Here is a 19,554-nt window from a genome sequence, read left to right as displayed (position 1 = left end):
ACCTAGCAGAAGCGTATAAAGTCATCAATAAAATTCACAAAAGAGCAACATCCACCCAAGGACTTTGTCTGTATAGGCCCACATACATCTAAATGTACTAACTGTAACCTGGTTGTGGCTTTAAAAGCAACATCATGGGGAAACGATGCATTTTCCCATAACACATCCTTCGCACAAATGCTCAGGAGGTCTCTCCATAAGAGGTGATCCATCTAGCATATGTGTACGCTATAATAGCATCAAGCTACCATAGTTCACATGCTCCATCCAAGCATGCCATAACTTCGCCTGTAACATAGCAGGAGTAAGAGTGGATGCCAAATATGCTGGCTGATCAACTGAAAGAGCATCCAACTCATATAACCCATCACATAAAGTGCTAGTCAAGACCAAAGTCATGTGTTTCTTATCTCTCAGCATGCATTTGTCATCATCAAAAGTGACATGCAATCCACAATGTATCAAAGAAAAAATAGAGAGTAGATTCTTCTTTATACCTGACACAAACAAAGCATCTTGTAGATGGAGAATAGAGCCATCAATGGCTGTGAGCGCAACATAGAAACAGGGAACGGCCGTTCCAGCCTGTAGGAACGGTTTAACGCGTTCCAGACCCTTGGAGGAGGTGAAACGGCCAGGAAACGTTCCCTGCCGTTCCCAAGGCCGTTCCCTACCGTTCCCTGCCGTTCCCTACCGTTCCCCTTGCCGTTCCCTGTTTGGAACGGCCGTTCCCCAGTCAATCTCCTGCGAATCCACAGGATCAGAGGCAATCTGCGCATAGGAACGTTCCTGAGGACCCATTGGCGCGTCAGAAGTATGCTTGGAGCGTTTGCCCGCAGGCGGCAGTTCAGAACCCGGAGGCATCTCCTCCGTGCAGGGCACCATATCCTCCGGCTCCTCTGTATCGGAATCAGGGCCAAGGGCTGCCACCGTCCGGTCTAGAAAATCCATATCCAGGCCAGCCATACTGCTGTCTTCTCTCTCTCTCTCTCTCTCTCTCTCTCTCTCTCGCTCTCTCTCTCGCTCTCTCTCTCTCTCTCTCTCTCGGTGTCTATGGAAAGGCAAGGCTGCACTGTCTCCGTGTGCAGGTCGCAGAACCCAGAGGCGTAGGCTCAGGCACGAACAGAGGATACGGCCTCTCGCTGAGAGGAAGAAAAGATCAGTGCGCCCTGCGAGACGCTGCCACAAACGATGTGTTACCTGGGGCGATGACCACAGCGGCTGACTGGCGAGGGCAGCGTCCGACAGGCGAGGGTGGCGTCCGACAGGCGAGGGCGGACAGGTCTGGCAGGCGAGGGCGGACAGGTCTGGCAGGCGATGGCGTCTGACAGGCGACAGGGCAGGCAATCGTCAGGGGCGGGCGAGAGGACAGGCGACAGAGCAGGCAGTCGTCTAACAGGACAGGGCGGGCAGTCGTCAGGGGCGGGCGAGAGGACAGGCGACAGGGGCAGGCAGTCGTCTGACAGGACAGGCGTCTGACAGGCGACAGGGGCAGGCAGTCGTCTGATAGGCGACAGGCTTCTGACGGCGAACAGGACCGCGACGAGCAGGAGCTGCTGGTGTGACACTCGACAGCGAGCAGGAACGATGGCGGGCAGGGGCGACAGTCATCCGGTCGACGGCAGGGCGGGACACGCAGGCGGCTTCATCGCGACCTCGACGAGCTCAGAATCTCTCTCTTCTTTACTCTCTCTCTCTCTCTCTCTCACTAATCTCTCTCTCTCTCTCTCTCTCTCTCTCTCTCTCTCTCTCTCTCTCTCTTTCTTTTTGAATATTCAAAGTGTCAAGACAACCCACAAGCCAATCAGGAGTCCATGCAAAGTTCAAATTTGATGCATTATGAACTCTTGCAAATCACAATCAAATTTCAGCCTATTCTCAATTCCAAGGTAATCATCCATTTATATTGTCTAATTTCAAGGGAAACTAGAATAATTGGGGCAATTCAGAGCAATTTGGAGCTATGGGGGTAATCGAGTCAATTTTGGGACATTCGAGTCAATTCGGAACATTGAGGGGTATTGGGGCAATTAGAGGGGCATTCTTTGGGGCAAATTGGTCATGCAGGGCATATTTGGGGCACTTAAGACATGTGTCGTTCCCCCCGTTCCCGTTCCCCCACCTTGGACGTCCCCCCCGTTCCCGTTCCCGTTCCCCGTTCCAGGTAACTATGGAGCGCAATCTCCCCAATACCTCGAACAGGGTATGATGCATTGTTGGCACACTGTAAAGACTTGCCAACTGGAGATGCACCAACGGAAGCAAATAAAGCTCTGTGAGATGTGATGTGCGTAGAAGCACCACTGTAAAAAAACCAAGTGGTTGCATCCTAAGTAGAGCTAAATGCTCTATTAGTCCAAGAAGAGTCATAATTGCATGTGTAAAAGCAATAGTTCCTGTCTGTAACAAAGAACGTTGACTCAGTAGCAGTGGAAGGAGCATTAGAAACAGGCATCCTTGACTCCTTTTTCTTTTCCTTGGAGATGCGCTTTCTACACTCAGTGATGTAGTGGTGTGGCTTCTTATAATAATGGCATTTGTCTTTCTTGGCTTGCGTGCCCCCTTGTTTTTTATTACCCTGTGAAGTGCTTGAAGTCCCAGAGCTCTGCGTAGCATTCTTTACTTGGCTGCATTTGCCCTTCTGTCTTGCCATAAAAGCCTGCTCAGAGGCTATGATATCTACACCACTATTTCTTCTTGTTTGCTCCTCCTCTAGAAGCAAATTGACTAATTGAAGAAAAGACATAGGTGAGGTTTAGGACCGTATGAAAAGCCAAGTACGAAGGAGGTAATGAGTTCAATGTAGTAGATATTAGTTATGCATTTGAATAGTACTCAATCGACATTCATAAGTTGCTCATGCAAGTCTTGAATTTTATTCAAGTGATCCTGGATAGAATCACCGTCATCCATTTTCAATGTCTCAAGCTCTTTCTTTAAGAAAGAGATGCGAGTCTCATTCTTACTAGCAAACATCTGCTCCAAAGTTAGCGAAGCTTCTCGTGAAGAAGATACAGAACGAATGTGAGGGATGATGGACAGTGAATTGCCAATGCAATCAGCGACAAAGCCTGTGCATCCCGTGTATCCCATGCTTTTTGAGCTGCTGATCTTTGGGGAAGTGGAGCAGGCTGAATGGGCTGAGGTGCCCGTTGTCCACGTCCTCCTAGAGGAGGAGTAGCAGGAGCCACAACTCCGGGCCTAACTTCTTCTCCATTGACATAGTCTCAAAGATTTTTCACAACAAGCACATTCTTCATCATGAAGGACCAAAGTGAGTAGTTGTTACCATCCAATTTGTCCTCCTTGGATACATAGGTAAATACATCTCCTCCCTGATTTGCCATGATAATCAATACCAAGAGAAGGCAAAAGAGCAATGTCCAAGATGAAGCAACTTAGAAATCTTCAAAATTTCCAGAAATTAAAGCAAATAGCTTGCTGCAATTAGTACACTGAGGTACACTCTGTCAAAAGTGTCTGCAATGCACACAGTCCAACATTCAATGTTCAACAACACTGTATGAGCAAAAACCCCAAAATTTCTTGCTTCAAAATTGTCCAAAACAGTCTATCTTTGACTTAGACTGTAGTACATGTGCCAATGTCTTCAAAAATCCCAAAAGCCCTAAAATTCTTGACTTATTTGCCAAGAAATTTACATCAATCGTGTCACGTACTCTGTTTTTTGTGCCTACCCTTGTCCAGAGGTGAATCTGGAATAAAATAATTAAAAAAAACTTTTACCTCTATCCAAAGAGGCTCATGGCGCGCTGGAGGCCGAGTGTAGGACGCAGGGAAGCACTAGCACAGGGCATGAAGTGGCAGGGGCAGCGATGGAGGCGGGTGGTTGCAGGTTGGTGGTGCTTCATGGCAGACAGGTGAGCAGTGATGGTGAGTTGGAGATAGGCGAGCACTGCCACAAGCGGGTGGCAGAGTCCACGTGAGAGGGTGTAGATTTGCGGCTCTTCCAAGCGGGCTAGTGGGTGGCGTGGCCAGTGGTACAAGGCACGGATGGCAAGTCAAAGGGTGGCGGGTGGCGTGGTTGCTGACGGCCGGTATCCCTAGGCAGACTAGCGGGCAGCGTGAGCCTGGTGGTGCAGGACGACCTGGCGTTGCTGTGGACTTGGCGGTACAGGTGGCGGACCTGCTGTAGGAGACGGGCAGCACTGGCGGTCTTCCACTAGATAGAGCTGGACTGAGCGGGAACTCTCGGAGGCTGAGTAGAGTTGAACCTTGCTGTGATACCAAATGTGAGAGGGCAAGAGGATCGAAGCTCAGCTAAGAGTTGCAGTAGACAATGTGGAGAGTGAAGCACGACACCCAATGCAATAGATCGAAACAGTGTAAACTGAAAGCACAAAGTACAACCCTTAAACCTTAGGGTTGTAGGGGGTGTTCACACCCAAACACGATAAGTGCCTGTAAGTGTGTAACATAAACCTGTAAGTGTGTAACATAAACAATACGAAAGAAGACAATAAGTCTAGGGGAAAAAACCTCTCGTGTCGAGAGTAAAAAGTTCCCCAATGTCCTACTGATCACCGACACTCCTTTGTGAGCATAGGCGTGAGTGAAACCCGATAGAGAATGAGTCTTTAAGTGTCGTTCTTTGGACAGGATTCCAAGAGGATGGGCTTTACGCTCTCATAGACTTTGCCACGAGGTCTTCCCACGAGCTTGGGCTGCTTTAACATGCTCGTTATGGCCATCTAAATTCTGACGCTACCAATGGGATTCTTGGAAGAAGATGGTGGAGTGACTTCTTGATTTTCCTCCTATTCACACTTTGCGCCCTATCTATTTGAGGGGCAAGCAACATAGGTAGTTACATCCCTAGGTTGTCTCTAGAGGGCTTCTACACAGCTTGAGTTTGTGTACACCAACCTTTAGGGACCAATGGACATGGTCTCCATTGGACAAGTATTTGATGTTGATTATCGATGACTTTAGTCGTTATGTGTGGCCTTATTTTCAAGAGTACAAGAGCGAGACATACTCCCGTTTTTGCAAGTGGAAGGTGTTCGTGGAGACAAACTAATTTCAAAAGTTTGTTGCATACAAGTAGATGATGGTGGAGAGTTTACTTCTAACCTCTTTTCTCAGTTTTGTAGGGATCATGGCATTCAGATGGAGTATACCCATCCGAATACACCTTTGGAGAATGGTGTAGTGGAGCATGTGAATCAGACCATACTAGAGATGGCCTAATTAATGTTGGAGCATCGAGGTTTTCCTTATACCCTTTGGGGTGAGGCGGTGGCTATTGCGGTTTATATCCACAATCGCTCCCTGACTTGTGCCTTACATGAGAGGACTCCCTATGAGGCTTTCTTTGGTCAAAAGCTTTCCATGTCTTACTTCCATATCTTTGGATGTGATGCATTTGTCCATGTGGACAAGAAGGAGAGGAAGATGAAGCTTGACTCGAAGTTGAGCAGGCTCATATTCGTGGACTACAACACTACCTCGAAGGGCTATCGCCTCTATGACTCGACAACACGGAAGCTTGAGGTGAGCAGGGATGTGATCTTCGATGAGGCTGTGGCCTTGGAGGATCCTATTGATGGTTCTCTTATAGGTGATTCTTCATTCTCAACTGATGCTCCCCCACCCTTAGTGGCTCTTATTTCTTCCAGATTGCCTCTTAGTACCCCTTCTTCGTCTTCGGCTCCTTCCCCTCCTCCTCCTCCTCCACCCTCTACCCCGGCTTTCCTACCACCTTTGACAATTGTGACTATTTCTTCTTCGCCATGTACTTTCACCCCTTCAGCCTCCCCTCTGGAGTCTTCTAGGGATTCTTAGCCATCAGAGAGGGAATCTTTTTTAGATGAGGATTTACCTTACCTTGGTGAAGGGGGGTCTCTTCCATAGATAGGTGCATTGCAGGTCCCGGTGGCTACTCATTCTCCCTCGTAGCTTCATTCAAGTGTTTCACACTTTTCTACTTTTTCTACAAGCCCACACAAATCAACTCGCTTACAAGCCTAGCGGAATGGTTCACTCTTTGTGAACTATGCTCTTATGTCATTGATTCTTCATGAGAGAGAGCCTACTTCAACTGAGGAGGCTCGTGCATAGGCTATTTGGTGTTAAGCCATGTAGGAGGAGCTTGATTCTATCGAGTGTAATCAAACTTGGAAGTTGGTTATGTGTCCACCAAAGTGGAAGGTGATAGGTGTGAAGTGGGTCTATAAGACCAAGTATCTTGCAGATGGTTCCTTGGACAAGCACAAAGCTAGGCTTGTTGCCAAGGGTTTTGCATAGAGGGCACATTTGGACTATTTTGAGACTTTTGCACCTACAGCTTGGATGTCTACTATTCGGGCTATCTTAGCTCTTGCAGCCCATCACTACTAGCCTATTTATCAGATGAATGTAAAGGCTACCTTCTTGAATGATATCCTTGAGGAGGAGATTTATGTTTCACAGCCTCCAAAGTGTTCTTGTGTAGGGGAAGGAGGACCACGTCTATAGATTGTGGAAGGCTCTCTATGGCCTGAAGTAGGCCCCTAGAGCTTGGTACCAGAGGATTGATCGATTCTTTCTATAGAGTGGCTTCCATTGATTGGCTCACGACCCCAACCTCTACTTCAAAGTTGAGGGTGATAGGTGTGTTTTGCTCATCTTGTCTGTGAATCTTATCATCACAACGAGCTATACTCAAGAGGTTGATCGTACTCAGAAGATTTTGAGACAGGAGTTTGACGTGACATATCTTGGGAACCTACACTTCTTCCTTGGATTTGGAGATCTATTAGATGGCACAGGACATCTTTATTTCCTAGCACATGTACATCACTGAGCTTCTCATGGAGTTTGGTATGGCTGATTGTTGGCTTATTTCATGCCCCATGGACCCTGAGTCCAAGCTTTTGGTAATTGGAGTCCCCCCTTATAGATGCCACCTGCCAAAGTTGTCTCATTGGATCCCTCATCTAACTTATTCGCACTTGGCTGAATAAATTTTTTGTTATGACTTTGTTGTCTTCTTTTATGAAGATTTCCACTCAGGAGCATTGGAGAGTGGCCTTGTGCATTCTTCGTTACTTACAGAGGACTCGATCCTATAGGATCATGTATGGAGAGGGGGCTGCTCTCTCTGGTTTGAGTGATTCTGAGTAGGCAGGTGATGTGGGTTCGAGACGGTCCACTACATATTATGCCTCCTCCCTTGGATCGGGAGCTATCTCGTGGAGCAGTAAGAAGCAGCCTACTGTGGTACTCTCTTCTATAGAGACACAGTATTGTGCATTGTGTTCTACGGCTATGGAGGCTGTTTGGTTTCGCCGCATGTTGGCAAAGATTGGCTTTCTCCATCTTGGACCTACGGAGTTGTGTGTGGGCAACCGGAGTGCTCTAGCTCTAGTGAAGAACCCTATGTTTCATACTTGCATGAAGCACAGAGAGATTCAATATCACTATGTTTGAGAGTGGATCATGGATTTCGAGTTAGCGGTGGTCAATTGTTCCATGGCAGACAACGCAATGGATCTCTTCACGAAGCCTTTGTCCAAGGCTTCTATGCTTCGTCACATGAGGTTGTTGGGTCTTCAGACACTCCGAGCATGTGAGAGGGGGTGTTAGCCTACCTATGTTGGTCATGTCAGTCTGTCATCTCCTGGTTGTGAGCTCTTGTCAGAGTTTGATGGAGACATGGGAGCTTTGGCAGTTTAGGTGCATTTTCTTTAGTTGTCGGTTTCTTGTGTGCATTCATAGGCTAGTTTTTGCTTTCCACAGTATGCCTACACTTGCAGGATGTCATTGTCATTTGGAATTTTTCTGCCACCTTTCCTATTTTTTCTGGCATTTTGTGTAGAGTGACCTGCATTTAATGCTGGTTGGCCAGCTTTTTGGCACCTACTAGTGCATGGTTGGCTAGATTTTGGGTTTCTTGGCAATTTATAGCCTCATTCTCCACTTGGCATACACACACTCTTCAATCTTCAGTCTTCCATTTGTAGGTGCACACTCCGACACTCTGTGCTTGGTGCTACCATCGTCATCAGCCTGATTTGGTGCTCTCACTGACACTATGGGCTGTGTGCAGGGATTGATCAGTCCATCCCCATATCAGCATTCTTCTTCAGTCAGTGCAGGATTCTTCCTTCATCGTCTGCTTCCTCTCTCTCTCTCTGTCTCTGCTTCTCTCTGTGTTTGTGTTTCTCTTCCATTGTGCACTCTCATAGTTACAACCCAAACATAGATCATACAATAATCCATGTATTAACTATCTCATCTTGGATTATGGGTTTTTGGATGGGATTGCCCCAAGGCTCAAGAGGTATGGAGGAGAGCCTGCAGGATGTTTTTTTCATAGCAGATTAGAGGTTATCAAAATGATGTTGAGAACAATAGCTTGCATCACCAACAAAGGCCTGACTTGCAGCTATGAGGATGTTCAGGGGAGTTGCTCCTATTTCATTTCTGGTCAGCTTTTGAGTAGGATAGCCACACAAGTGTAGGTAGAGTGGACCGAGAGGGATTTTCACACATTTGGAGCTGATAGCCAAAATAATTGTTTGGTTTATTTCGACCGCCAGATGTTGTGAAGCTATAGATTTACTGGGCACATTCACTGCAAAGACTCTCTTCAGGATTTGTTGGGCAGAGATTGTCCACACTCTGGAGTCTCCACAGGGGATGGGAGAGGCTACGGAGTGACTTTGAGATCGTGAGGAGGAGAGGTGCTTTTCTTAGGATCTGGGATTCTGGGATCTCTCTTATTTGAGTTACACATGGTTTGGAATTATAGACCTCCAGATTGTTTATTCACTCAGGCCTTATAATAGACTTTCCTTTTTGTCTTGTTTTTATTGTATGTTACAAGTCCCTTATAGGGCTAATCTGAAGGAAAATCATTGTCTAAATTTGCAAAAGGGTCTTTGAGTGGAGGTAGTTCAATGATCTATGACAGCCAGATGATCAATCAAGTCTAGTCACTATCATTAATTTTTAAGTGCCCTGAAGGCTATCTGATGGAGGGCCCTCTAAAATTTTTTGGATGGGAAGAAATCCCATCCTTCTCTTCTACATGAAATTGTGAAATTGAAATAGGAATCTTAGCAAAACCAATGCTAGGCTTTTGGAAGCTAGCAAGCACAAGAATATTGACATTGTGGGACAAAAGCTATCATCCAAACTCCTTTAGAAAACCATGAGAAAAGGTTTGTTTTGTTAGTGCAGTGTTGTTATCAGAGAGGGTCTCATCTCTAGGCATAGTTAAGGCACATCTAGAAATATTCTTATGGATCCTATGTGGGATCAGATATCCACCATGTCAATGATTGGATCTAAATTGCAAGAATACATGAGAAGCTTGTATGGCGTTCACAGGTTATCTAAAAGGTCCATGGTAGAGACTAAGAAATACTAATGGAGTATGGGCTTACAAGATACCACTCTTAGAGTACATTCTCTCTTGACCCTGCACTTAGGAAGTTGCACAGATTTGTAAATGCAACCTATTCTCATTATTTGTCATTCTTGAGAGCATTCACACTCCCACAAGGTGGATCAAAATCATTTCAAGAAAAGTGTGAGGTGTCCCTCAAAGTCTGGAATCACAAGTTCTTGTTCCTTTGACATCATACTGATCTATTTTAGCACCATGAACCTCCCATATTTTGTGGACTTCACAATGTGATAGTTAAGCATTGTCAATATCAAGTTTAGAGAGGTCATATTCCTGCTTTGCCTTTTGTCATCTTTCCATGATGATTCAATTGAAATGTTTACCATGTATGCAAGAGAAGTACACTGTTAATGGTTGGCTTTGCTTTTTGTGACCTTTTCTGATGATTCAATTGAAATGCTTGCCATGTATGGAAGAGCTCAGTACACCATGAATGTAGAGATTGTGTAGCTATAGTCTGTTTTAGGTAGGCTTAACATAGAAACAACATTGTGTCTTGTAGGTAGGCCATGATTGGGGTGGTACTGTTACTTGGGCTTTTGCAGAGGCCTATCCTAGCCGGTTGAAGAAAATTATAGTTGTCAATTCACCACATGTCGCGTCTTTTCGGATTGCATTAGATTCCAGTTTGCGACAATGCATACGGAGTTGGTACTTCCGTAAGTTGTTGCTTCCAACTTGAACTTTGACCTTCATCAATGTAGGCAAAATGCATTACATTAATGTCCAATTGATATAAGAAATACATATCTAAAAAAAGCCACCTGTAAGCTCGTAAGCTGAAGAGGTCATCTGTACAGGCAGGTCTTTAAGATGCTTTGTGTGGGTGGGGGTGTTGGATGCGTATGCATGCATGTGTTCATGTGGGTGGGTGACTGGTGTGTGAATGAGTGCATGAATCACAGAACAGAAAGTGAGCTTATTGCAGCCTTCAAACAACAATTACATTCTTTGTTTCAGTTGACTGACATCTTATCAAAGATGGTAGGCTTGAGAGTTTTGCATTATGCTATTCATCTGGTGGTGGGTCAGAATAGGTCAGCATATTGCTATGTTATTCTGAATATTTTCTGCACAGATGCTTGCTAGTTTGTACAAGCCTGTTTCCTCACACATCTGACTTTGTTGCATCCTTTCTAGTTTGGTAGTTCAGTTGTTTGCAAGTTCCTTAATGATAATAAGGTCTCTGCAGTTGCTCAAAAGTGTTTGGGAAATGCTTCATGTACTTCAAGATATTCGAGTTGGTGCACCAAACATTAAAAAATCAAAATCAACCATCTTTCTAGGAGCTTACAGTGCAACAAAAGAGCCCATCTCCCTAAAAGAGAGAATTGATGCAATATTTGGACTCAAATTAATATCAGAACTTTACCCTAGAAGGAAAGATGAGGCCCAACCAATCCACTAGCATGTTGTTTGATCTGCAAGTGCTCCAGAAAGATGTGGTAGAATTCTTGAACCCAAGACTTCAAGAGACAAGGGGAGTTTTATATGATGAGACGTGGTAGAATTCTTCAGCAGCCTTTTGGGCATAGAAGAGGGACACGATGTGCAGGGAGTTCTTCCACGTGCATCAGTCCCGCACATCTGGAGAGTAGATTCGCAGCCTCCGGGACTAGTATGGTAGGATTCGCTCTAGCCCAAATGAGGTGGTGGGGATTGCCACTGATTACTACAGACGCCTTTCTCAGCAGGACAGCCTTAGCCAAAGGACAATGATGCAGACAACAGGTCTGGGATCACATCCCGTCCCTCGTCACAGAGGAGATGGGACTCTCCCTTCTAGCCCCATTCACAGAGAAGGAACTAGAGGAGGCTTTCCACGCAAAGGATGGGCAGAAATGCTCGGGAGAGAATGGCCTTTCCAAGGCCTTCTTCGCTATCTTTGGGAGGTGGTGAAGGACCCTCTATTGCTGGCCTTCCAGGAGATCTTCAACTCAGGCCGGATGCCAAGAAGTCTATCGGCAGGTCTTATTAGTCTCCTATCCAAAGGGGAAGACCAGTTGGAACTTTCCCAGTGGAGACCGATCACCCTGTTGTCAGTGGCCTATAAGGCACTAGCCAAGATGATTGGTAAGCGATTCCGCCTTGTGCTTCCAGACATCATTCATGACACACAGACAGGCTTTGTCCAGGATAGGAGCATCCTTGACAACGTCTTCCTTCTTTGAGACGACAGAGTGGGCCCAACACAGTGGTTAGGGACTGGCGGTACTAGTGCTCGATTTCGAGAAAGCCTATGACAGGGTTGACTGGGACTTCTTAGAGGGTACCATGGTGAGCTTGGGCTTCACCCAAGCATGGATCCGCGGGGTCTCGGCACTTTACAGATCGGCTACCAGCAGGGTTCTCACAGGTGGTAGGAGAGGGGAGGAGTTTCGGATGGAGAGATCAGTCCGGCAGGGCTGCCCTCTGGCCCCATATATGTTCCTACTCTTTGCAAAGGCGATTTCTTACTTCCTCAAGTCACGTGTGAGCGGGTTACGTAGCCTCCGACTTCCTGTGAGAGAGGAGACAGAGCTACTAGACTCAGAGTCTGTAGATGATACGACACTATACATAGAGGACGATGAGTTGATGCTGGAAAGAGTGAGACTACTAGCTCTCGAGGTGTTTTGCATTATAGCGGGAGCGAAAATCAATTGGCGAAATTCGGTTGGTTTTCTTATGGACCCAAACTCGAGCACGGAGTGGGGTGTCCACTTGGGATTCAGGTGGGTGTGCAGAGGGCAGACTGTCTCTTACTTAGGGTTCCAGACGGGACTTGACGTCACTCCTGCCCAGGAGTTTCTTCTAGTCCTCAACTCTGTTCAGAGAAAGCTGGCTTATTGGAGTACTGCTCGCCTTTCCCTAGCAAGCCGAGCCCTGGTGGTTAACCAGGTCCTCCTAGCGATAGGCTGGTACATTGCCTTGTGTTGGTGCTTGTCCGCGTCCTATGTAGTGCAGCTTTGCCGCCTTGTGCGGAATTTTCTTTATGCCGGGTCCGACGGTTCCAGGGACTCCTGGGCCAAGGTAGCGTGGGCAACCGTCATACGACATCGGTCTCAAAGGGAGGGCTTGGAATCATCGACCCAGAGTATCAGAGTCCGGCCCTTTTGGGCAAGCTTGTAGTCCGCGGTCTCACACCAGGTGGGTAGACATGAAAGGTCCTATTGTAGGAGGGCCTCCAAGAGTGCAGACTGAGGCTTGGTGGTGATTGGAGGCCGTCCTCGAGGCGGATCTTCGCGACAGCACAGATCACGCCCCCTAGATTTTCTTTCTCTGCAGCCTACTTCGGGTGTGGCAGGGCCTCCGTAAGACCCTCATTCAGAGCCCCCTAGGTTGCCAAGAGGAGATAGACTGCCAGTCGGTGATCTAGAACCCCCAGGTCAAAGATCGAGAGGGGGTATAGATTGGCGAGTGCCCCCACATCCAGTGGGCTGGTTGGGAGGCCGGCCCGGCTCGTACCATCAGGACATGGTAGGAGGTGTACAGGATGGTGGACCGGGAGATGTTGCAGCAGGCATTAGGTTGTCGGAGAGGAGTTGAGTTGAGGACAAGGGAGATCGATGCCGCCATACCTTAGGACTAGCTTGACCCCTCGATATGAGAGTCGGTAGAGCTCAGTGAGGTATGGGCTGCTAGGTTTTCACCAATTGGCATCCTTCTACAGGTGGCAGATAGAGTGGGCGGCGCTCCACATGAGACTTTCTTCACCATATAGGAGGGGGAGTGTTTGGTCCTTGAGGATAGAGGGCAGCAGGATGAGGGGTTATGTGTCCTTTCGTGGAGGAGAATTCGGGTGGTTGGCCTTCAGGGGAAGTCATGGTGTTTGGATCCTTATGTGTTTTGGGAGGAGCTTTGGGAGTGGTGCCTCTGGATTTGGGAGGGCAAGCCACTTGATGAGCTGGAGTGGGACCCTAGAGAGTGGTTATGGCCAGCCACTGCGGTCGCCAAGAAGCCACCGAGGTTCCTGGAGTACACAGCTAGGATTGACAGACACGTATTGATGCAGGAGGACATGGACTGGGCGCCTTTGCGCAGCAAGTATTGAGCGGAGCACAGTATCACGAATGCTTTCCGGCGGACTTTCTAGCGCCGCCTATGGGACAGCTGGAGGCCGATGAGGGTGTCATATTTCTTGTGGCTGTTGGCACATGGGAGGCCTGGCGGTGGGGAGTTGGTTAGCCCAGATGCAGAAGATTAGAGGTTGTAAACGCTGTACACAGCAGGTTCTGGAAACTCCAAGGCATTGCCTTTGGTCGTGTGAGGCAGCGCAGCTCATGTGGAGAGGAGCATGCTGCATTCTCCGCCGTATAGCACCCAGCCTGGGATGTATCTCATGGGGAGCTTTCTGCTGTGGCAGGCAGTCAGCCAGGGCCGTCACCTTTTGTATGACGCCGGGATGCAGGACACAATCTTCATCATTAAGGATGGATCTTGCGCAGTGGTCGGTTTGGAGATTCTACCCATCTGTAAGGTACTGGAGCCCACAGCAGACCGTTCTGAGGTATGGGAGATCATAGGGAGTCTTATTGGATGGCACATTTGGAGACCCACTCCCTCTACGGCCGATGGGACTAGATGCAAGGCGAGTCTCGAGCTTGTTAGAAGCTCCGTTTTCATTTCATGCGTGCTTGGGGCGGCGAGGATCTGTTTTTCATGATGCAGGCAGGCAGCCCCAGTTGGCGATACACCCCCCCTCCATGGCTTCTTGCCCCCATCCCCCCTAGACCGCCCTGAGAGGCTTGTATACTCGATATATCTGTGATCTTGCATCAGCTCCAGCTAGTCTGTTGAGCATGAGCACTTCTTTGTATTCAGTTTTTTTTTTCTAAAGTAATATAATTAGCCACACTTTATTTGCTTTTTTTTTTTTGCATTTCCCCCTTCACCACGTGATTGACCAAGGAATGATGTATCCTCTCCACTTGATCTCGTATCACCATGTGAAGACATGCTTGCTGTAATTCACTGCTGAGAACAATTTCAACAATAATGCAATAGTCCCAAGTTGCAATCAAGTACCATGGGCCCACCAATTCAAAGGATTTGATGGTGTCCCGGTAACGGAACCATGTAACCAGTCTTTCTTCCGTAGATGGGTGGTAAATCCCTGATTACAACTTAATTACAATAGCAAACAATTAATGTAAATCTGAAAATATGAATTTACTTTTATTGATCTTGGACAATGCACACCCGATTGGCCCCAAAATTGGTGCCCCTTTCGGTATTTCTTTAGCTTTATTGAAGAAAAAGTTGATTTACAATGGGATTCTCCCCATCCCCTTCGCAATCCAAACTCCCCTTGCTGTCCAACATGACCAACAAGTTTTCAATCTAATTCACCCCTTGATTCGGGCACTTAATTGGCCTTCACCCGCTTCATAGACGATGGAAATGCCCCAAGTTGTGAAATGGCTGGGAGATGAGAGAGAGTTGTAGAGAGAGAAAATTCAGAGTTTTATCGCGAAGAATGACTGAAAATCAGTCAAATGCAACTGCTACCCTACCACAACAGCTTGTAGATGTAAAGAATTGAAGAAAATCAGTCATTTACTGCTGTTGCCCTGTCTTAATAGCTTGTAGATGCTGTCACTTGCTATTGATTGGTCTTCTCTAGCCCCTGTTTGCCTCAGAAGGTCCTCCAATGGCTGCAAATTAGACCAACAATATCTCCCACCTCTCTCTTACAGGCTGAACACACACTAAAAATGCCTCTCTCCAACCTCTAAATATGTTTTTTAGTCTTGCATGGGCATTTTTGACAAGTGGCAGAATTCCCAAATGGTTTTTCTAGCATTATTTATAATTAAATATTAATTTTCAGCCTTTACCGAAAATTAATCTAATAATTATTTCCGTGTCCAAAAAAATAATCTAACTGGCCAATAATTAAATTGGCTAGGCAACTTCCATTCCCGAGTGTCTTTGCGCCATCTTTGGCCATCAGATTGACATTAGGTACCATTAAACGCCACTTCTCTAGTGTCACCCAATTGACACTTAGGGCCAAATGAATGACCTAGGCTAACAATTGACACAAAATACCACCAAGTACCTATGCGGGATAACTTATAGCAACTTTTGCCTTGACCCACGTCCGTTTAGGGTCATGACTCGCTGGCCCGAAGTCGCCTATCACTAGCCCGTGACTCTCGCCTCTCCGCCTCTCTTGCCTGTCTTACCCAGTTCCCTCACTTGCTCCCACCTCTTCCGCCTACTTGCTCCTGCCTCTCCCACCTGCCTGGTTTGCCTCTTCTACCTGCCTGGCAACATGACTCCCGCCTACGATTAGGTGAGGTCCGAGGAATCTCGTGTAAAGCACCAACCAATGTATTTGTCTACTTAGTACTGATTTTTATTTAGTGGGATCATTATCTCCCCCAAATTTGGGGCATTTTGGATCAGTTGTTGGCAATTGCCCCAAAATTTGGGGCTTTCTCAAGGATTGGGGCCCAAATTTGGCTGCAATGTCCCCAAATTTAGGGCATTGGGATCCATCATCCCGGGATGTGAAAGAGCCTCCAAATTTGGGGCATTTTGAATCAGTCTCATTGCCCCAAATTTGGGAGTTGAAAATGTGCCAAATTTTGGGGCATTTTTAGCAAGGGAATGCATGCTGGAATGCCCAAATTTGTGGCATTTTGAATCAGTCATTGCCCCAAATTTGGGAGCTGAAAATATGCTAAATTTTGGGGCATTTTCAGCAAGGGAATGCAAGCTAGAATGCCCCAAATTTATGGCATTTTTAGTAAAAGGAATGCAGGTTGAAGTAGCACCAAAGTTCGGGCATTTTTAGCAAACATTTAACACATGCATGTTGAAATTTTGGCTGCAAATTTCTGCAATTTCATTGAACTTTATTGATTATTTGTCACTTTTATATAGATGGCAGCATTGACATCTATGGGATCTTCATCATCCTCAACAGGTACTTTATCAACAACTAGACGAAGTCGAAGCACTACTTGGTCATGGTGGAATGAGGTAGATGCAGGGGTGCCATTAAGAGGTGGAGGGGCTCTCCCTTGGAAATGCAAACTTTGCTCTTATGCTTGCACTAGTAGGGCTAATAATGTGAGAGCCCATCTTCTACATGAGGAGGGGAAAGAGGTGCATTTTTGCACCAATGTATCAATTGAGAAAAGGCAGGAGTTACTTGACCGCATAGCCACTTCTATGGGGAATTCACATGCCAAGAGGATGCCAAATATAGCAGTGGATTCAACAACATGGACTCCAAGGCCAGCAAGGCATGGTGCTTCATGCAAAAGACTACCAGGATTAGTGGCTACGCAACCTTCTCGTGGGCCATCAGTGGTAGCAGGTCGTGGTGTTAGACAAAGTTCATTGGACACTTCATGGGAACCGAAGAAAAAAGAGGAAAGAGATGCAGCAGTGGCATGCTTTTTTCACCATGACCATATGCACTCAAATCAGCCAGGTCACCTTATTTTTTAAATATGGTGACAAAGATTGCAGAGTATGGACCCACATATAAGCCCCCTATTAGGACTACATTGCTTCAAAAGGAGAAAGCAGCCACAGAGATTGCAACAGCAAATATCCGCAATCAATGGGAAAGAAATGGAGTAACATTGATAGCAGATGGATGGAGTGACACGCGCTATAGGTCCATACATGGTGTTGTCGCATTTTCTCGTGGGGATGTATACTTCATTGGTAGTCATGATGCTTCAGAGACTGGAAAGAGTACAGATATATTGGCAACCAAGTAGTGCGAGGCATTACAGGTTGTTGGGGCAGAAAATGTAGTGCAATTTGTGGCAGATAGTGAACCTACAAACAGGGCAGCATGAAACATTTTAATGGCAATGTATCCACATATCACCTTTAGTCCATGCATGCCGCATTGCTTGAATAACTTGTTGAAGGATATTAGTGCCATGGATTGCATCTCTTATTGCGAAAGGCAAGAAGATTATCACATTTATATGTAATCATCAATACTTGCATGCTGAGTTTTACAAGAGAAGTGACAACGAACTTCTCAAATGCTCGGATACACGATTTGCATATAACTTTCTTATGCTTGGTCGATTGCACTATTGTAAAGGTGCAATTAGGGAGCTATTTGCTAGTAATGAGTATGAAAATTGGACTGGGGCTCCCACTGCTACTGCTGTGTTATGTAATGCATATGTCTCTTGAATAAGATTTTTGGGATGAGGTGAATCTCACCAACCAAATGGTTGATCCTATTATGCACATATTGAGGCTTGCAAATGGCATGGATCCATGCATTGGGAAGATCTATGAAGGTATGGATCGCATGATTGAGAAGTTGGAGAGTTTGGAACCAAGTGCAAACAGGTGTGAGCAGATCAAGGAGTTATGCATTAGCAGATGGAATGAGTATGACTCTTCTATGCATGCTACAGCATATGTGCTTGATTCTGAGTTTCAAGGAAAGATGCAAGAAAGAGACCTTGACGCGGTCAAGGCTTGGAGCACATTGCTTGCAAGGCTTTATCCTAGCCGTGAAATGCAACAAAAAATTAAAAATCAGCTCTCTGTGTATCGGCAAACATTAGGGATGTTTGGTACAGAGGATGCACTAGAGGATATGACAAATATTGGGGTTGCTTAATGGTGCGAGGACTATGGGGCAGAAGCTCCAGAGTTGCAGAGTTTGGCTATTTGTAGTCTTAGCTACACAATTAGCTCTTCTTGTTTAGAGCAAACTATGGAGCTCATTCAATCACATTCACTCAAAGAAGAGAAATCGTCTTTGATACAATGAAGATGAATGACCTAGTTTATGTGAGCTTCAATCTTTGCTTGCTAGCTTGAACATCAATTGCAAAGGCTGATTCTTTTATACGTTGGGAAAAAGATGATGATGATGGTGATGGTGATGGTGATGGTGATGGCCAAGATGTTATTCAGCAGGATGAGTATTCAGGCACAGTGGAGCCATCTTCCATGAATCAGAGCAGTTAGCGGCTAGCCTTTTGGAACTTTAGAGTATTGACCTGGAAATTGGAGCTCTTGTAACTTGGATCTTTAGACTTTAAAGTTTAGTGCATATTTTGTGTCTTTGCAGTGCACACTTGTTGGACTTATGCAACATTGTTGATTACAATGTTGAATCATAAATGTGACAATCCATTGCTGATTACAATGTTTTGAATCTTTATTATCGTTGAAACTTGATTATTATGTCTCTAATTTCACGAATTATGGTTGATATGATATTTCTCTCTAGATTCCAAGACTTAAGTGTTGATTCTCTCTCTCTCTCTATATATATATATGTGTGTGTATGTGTGTGTGTGTGTGTGTGTAGTTCCCTCTGTTTCCGTTCCCTAACTTTGGGTGTTTCCCCCATTCTGGTTCCCATTTTCCATTCCTGGTAACTATGCGTGTAACTGTAACCCATCAATAGATATATTGGCACACATAGCAATACGAAAGGTATCCCATAATTCAGGCAATGTAACTAATAGGAACAAGAGAAGAAGAGTGCCCTTGAATTCAATCCCTTGCGAAGACAAATGACTGATAATGAAATGAAACTCATTTAAGTGAGCTGACATAGAAGTATCCTTCTTCATGTAAAGGTCCATGAGTTGATTCAGCCAATACATTTGAGAAGTGGAGTTTTGCTTGTCATAGACACTGCGAATCTTTTCCCATAATTCCCATGCGGATTGCCCATCAGAGATAACATTATAGAACACCTTCTTAGAGAGGGATAATATGATGGTGGACTTACATAGCTTATCTAATTCAGCCCAATCATCTACATCAATAAGTTCGGGCTTGACACCCTTATGTTTCAAGGACTTAACTTGCATTTTCTGCACTAAAACTTGACAAATTTGGGCCTTCTAGTAGCTGTAATTAGTGCCATCCAAATTGTCAATATTAAAGATAGCACTATCACTCGATTCACCAACCATAATGAAGGCAAACAAGTGCACAAATTGTCAAAACAGGCTGCTGTAATTATTGCAAATAGCTTAAAACCACTACTAATCAGGTTGAAAACAAGGGGTACTTACCCAAGTAATGAACTGTCCACAAACTTAATGTATATCATGTGTCAAAGGATTTAACATACAGGCTGATCCATCTTTTCTTAAAGGAACCGGGTTTGGAACTACGGGTTATAGTAAACCTGTCAAATA

At 45.7% G+C, this 19,554-nt stretch overlaps 1 protein-coding gene across 8 annotated transcripts in view; it reads left to right on the top strand.

Moving 5' to 3' along the window:
- LOC148020216 (uncharacterized) overlaps positions 1–19,554 on the top strand; it is a 135,776-nt gene that overhangs the window by 96,868 nt on the left and 19,354 nt on the right. For all 8 annotated transcript variants that reach the window (XM_087700533.1, XM_087700537.1, XM_087700531.1 and 5 more), the window contains one exon: positions 9,918–10,074. In XM_087700533.1, coding sequence (XP_087556659.1) covers positions 9,918–10,074 — 157 coding nt within the window. The remainder of the gene's footprint in view (positions 1–9,917; positions 10,075–19,554) is intronic.

This window comes from Lygodium microphyllum, chromosome 19, assembly GCF_053477565.2.
Source record: "Lygodium microphyllum isolate KBCC chromosome 19, Lygodium_microphyllum_v1.1.10, whole genome shotgun sequence".
In the NCBI taxonomy this organism is placed as follows: Eukaryota; Viridiplantae; Streptophyta; class Polypodiopsida; order Schizaeales; family Lygodiaceae; genus Lygodium; species Lygodium microphyllum.
Note: the sequence above shows the minus strand (reverse complement) of the source record. Positions and strands in the feature narration are given on the sequence as shown.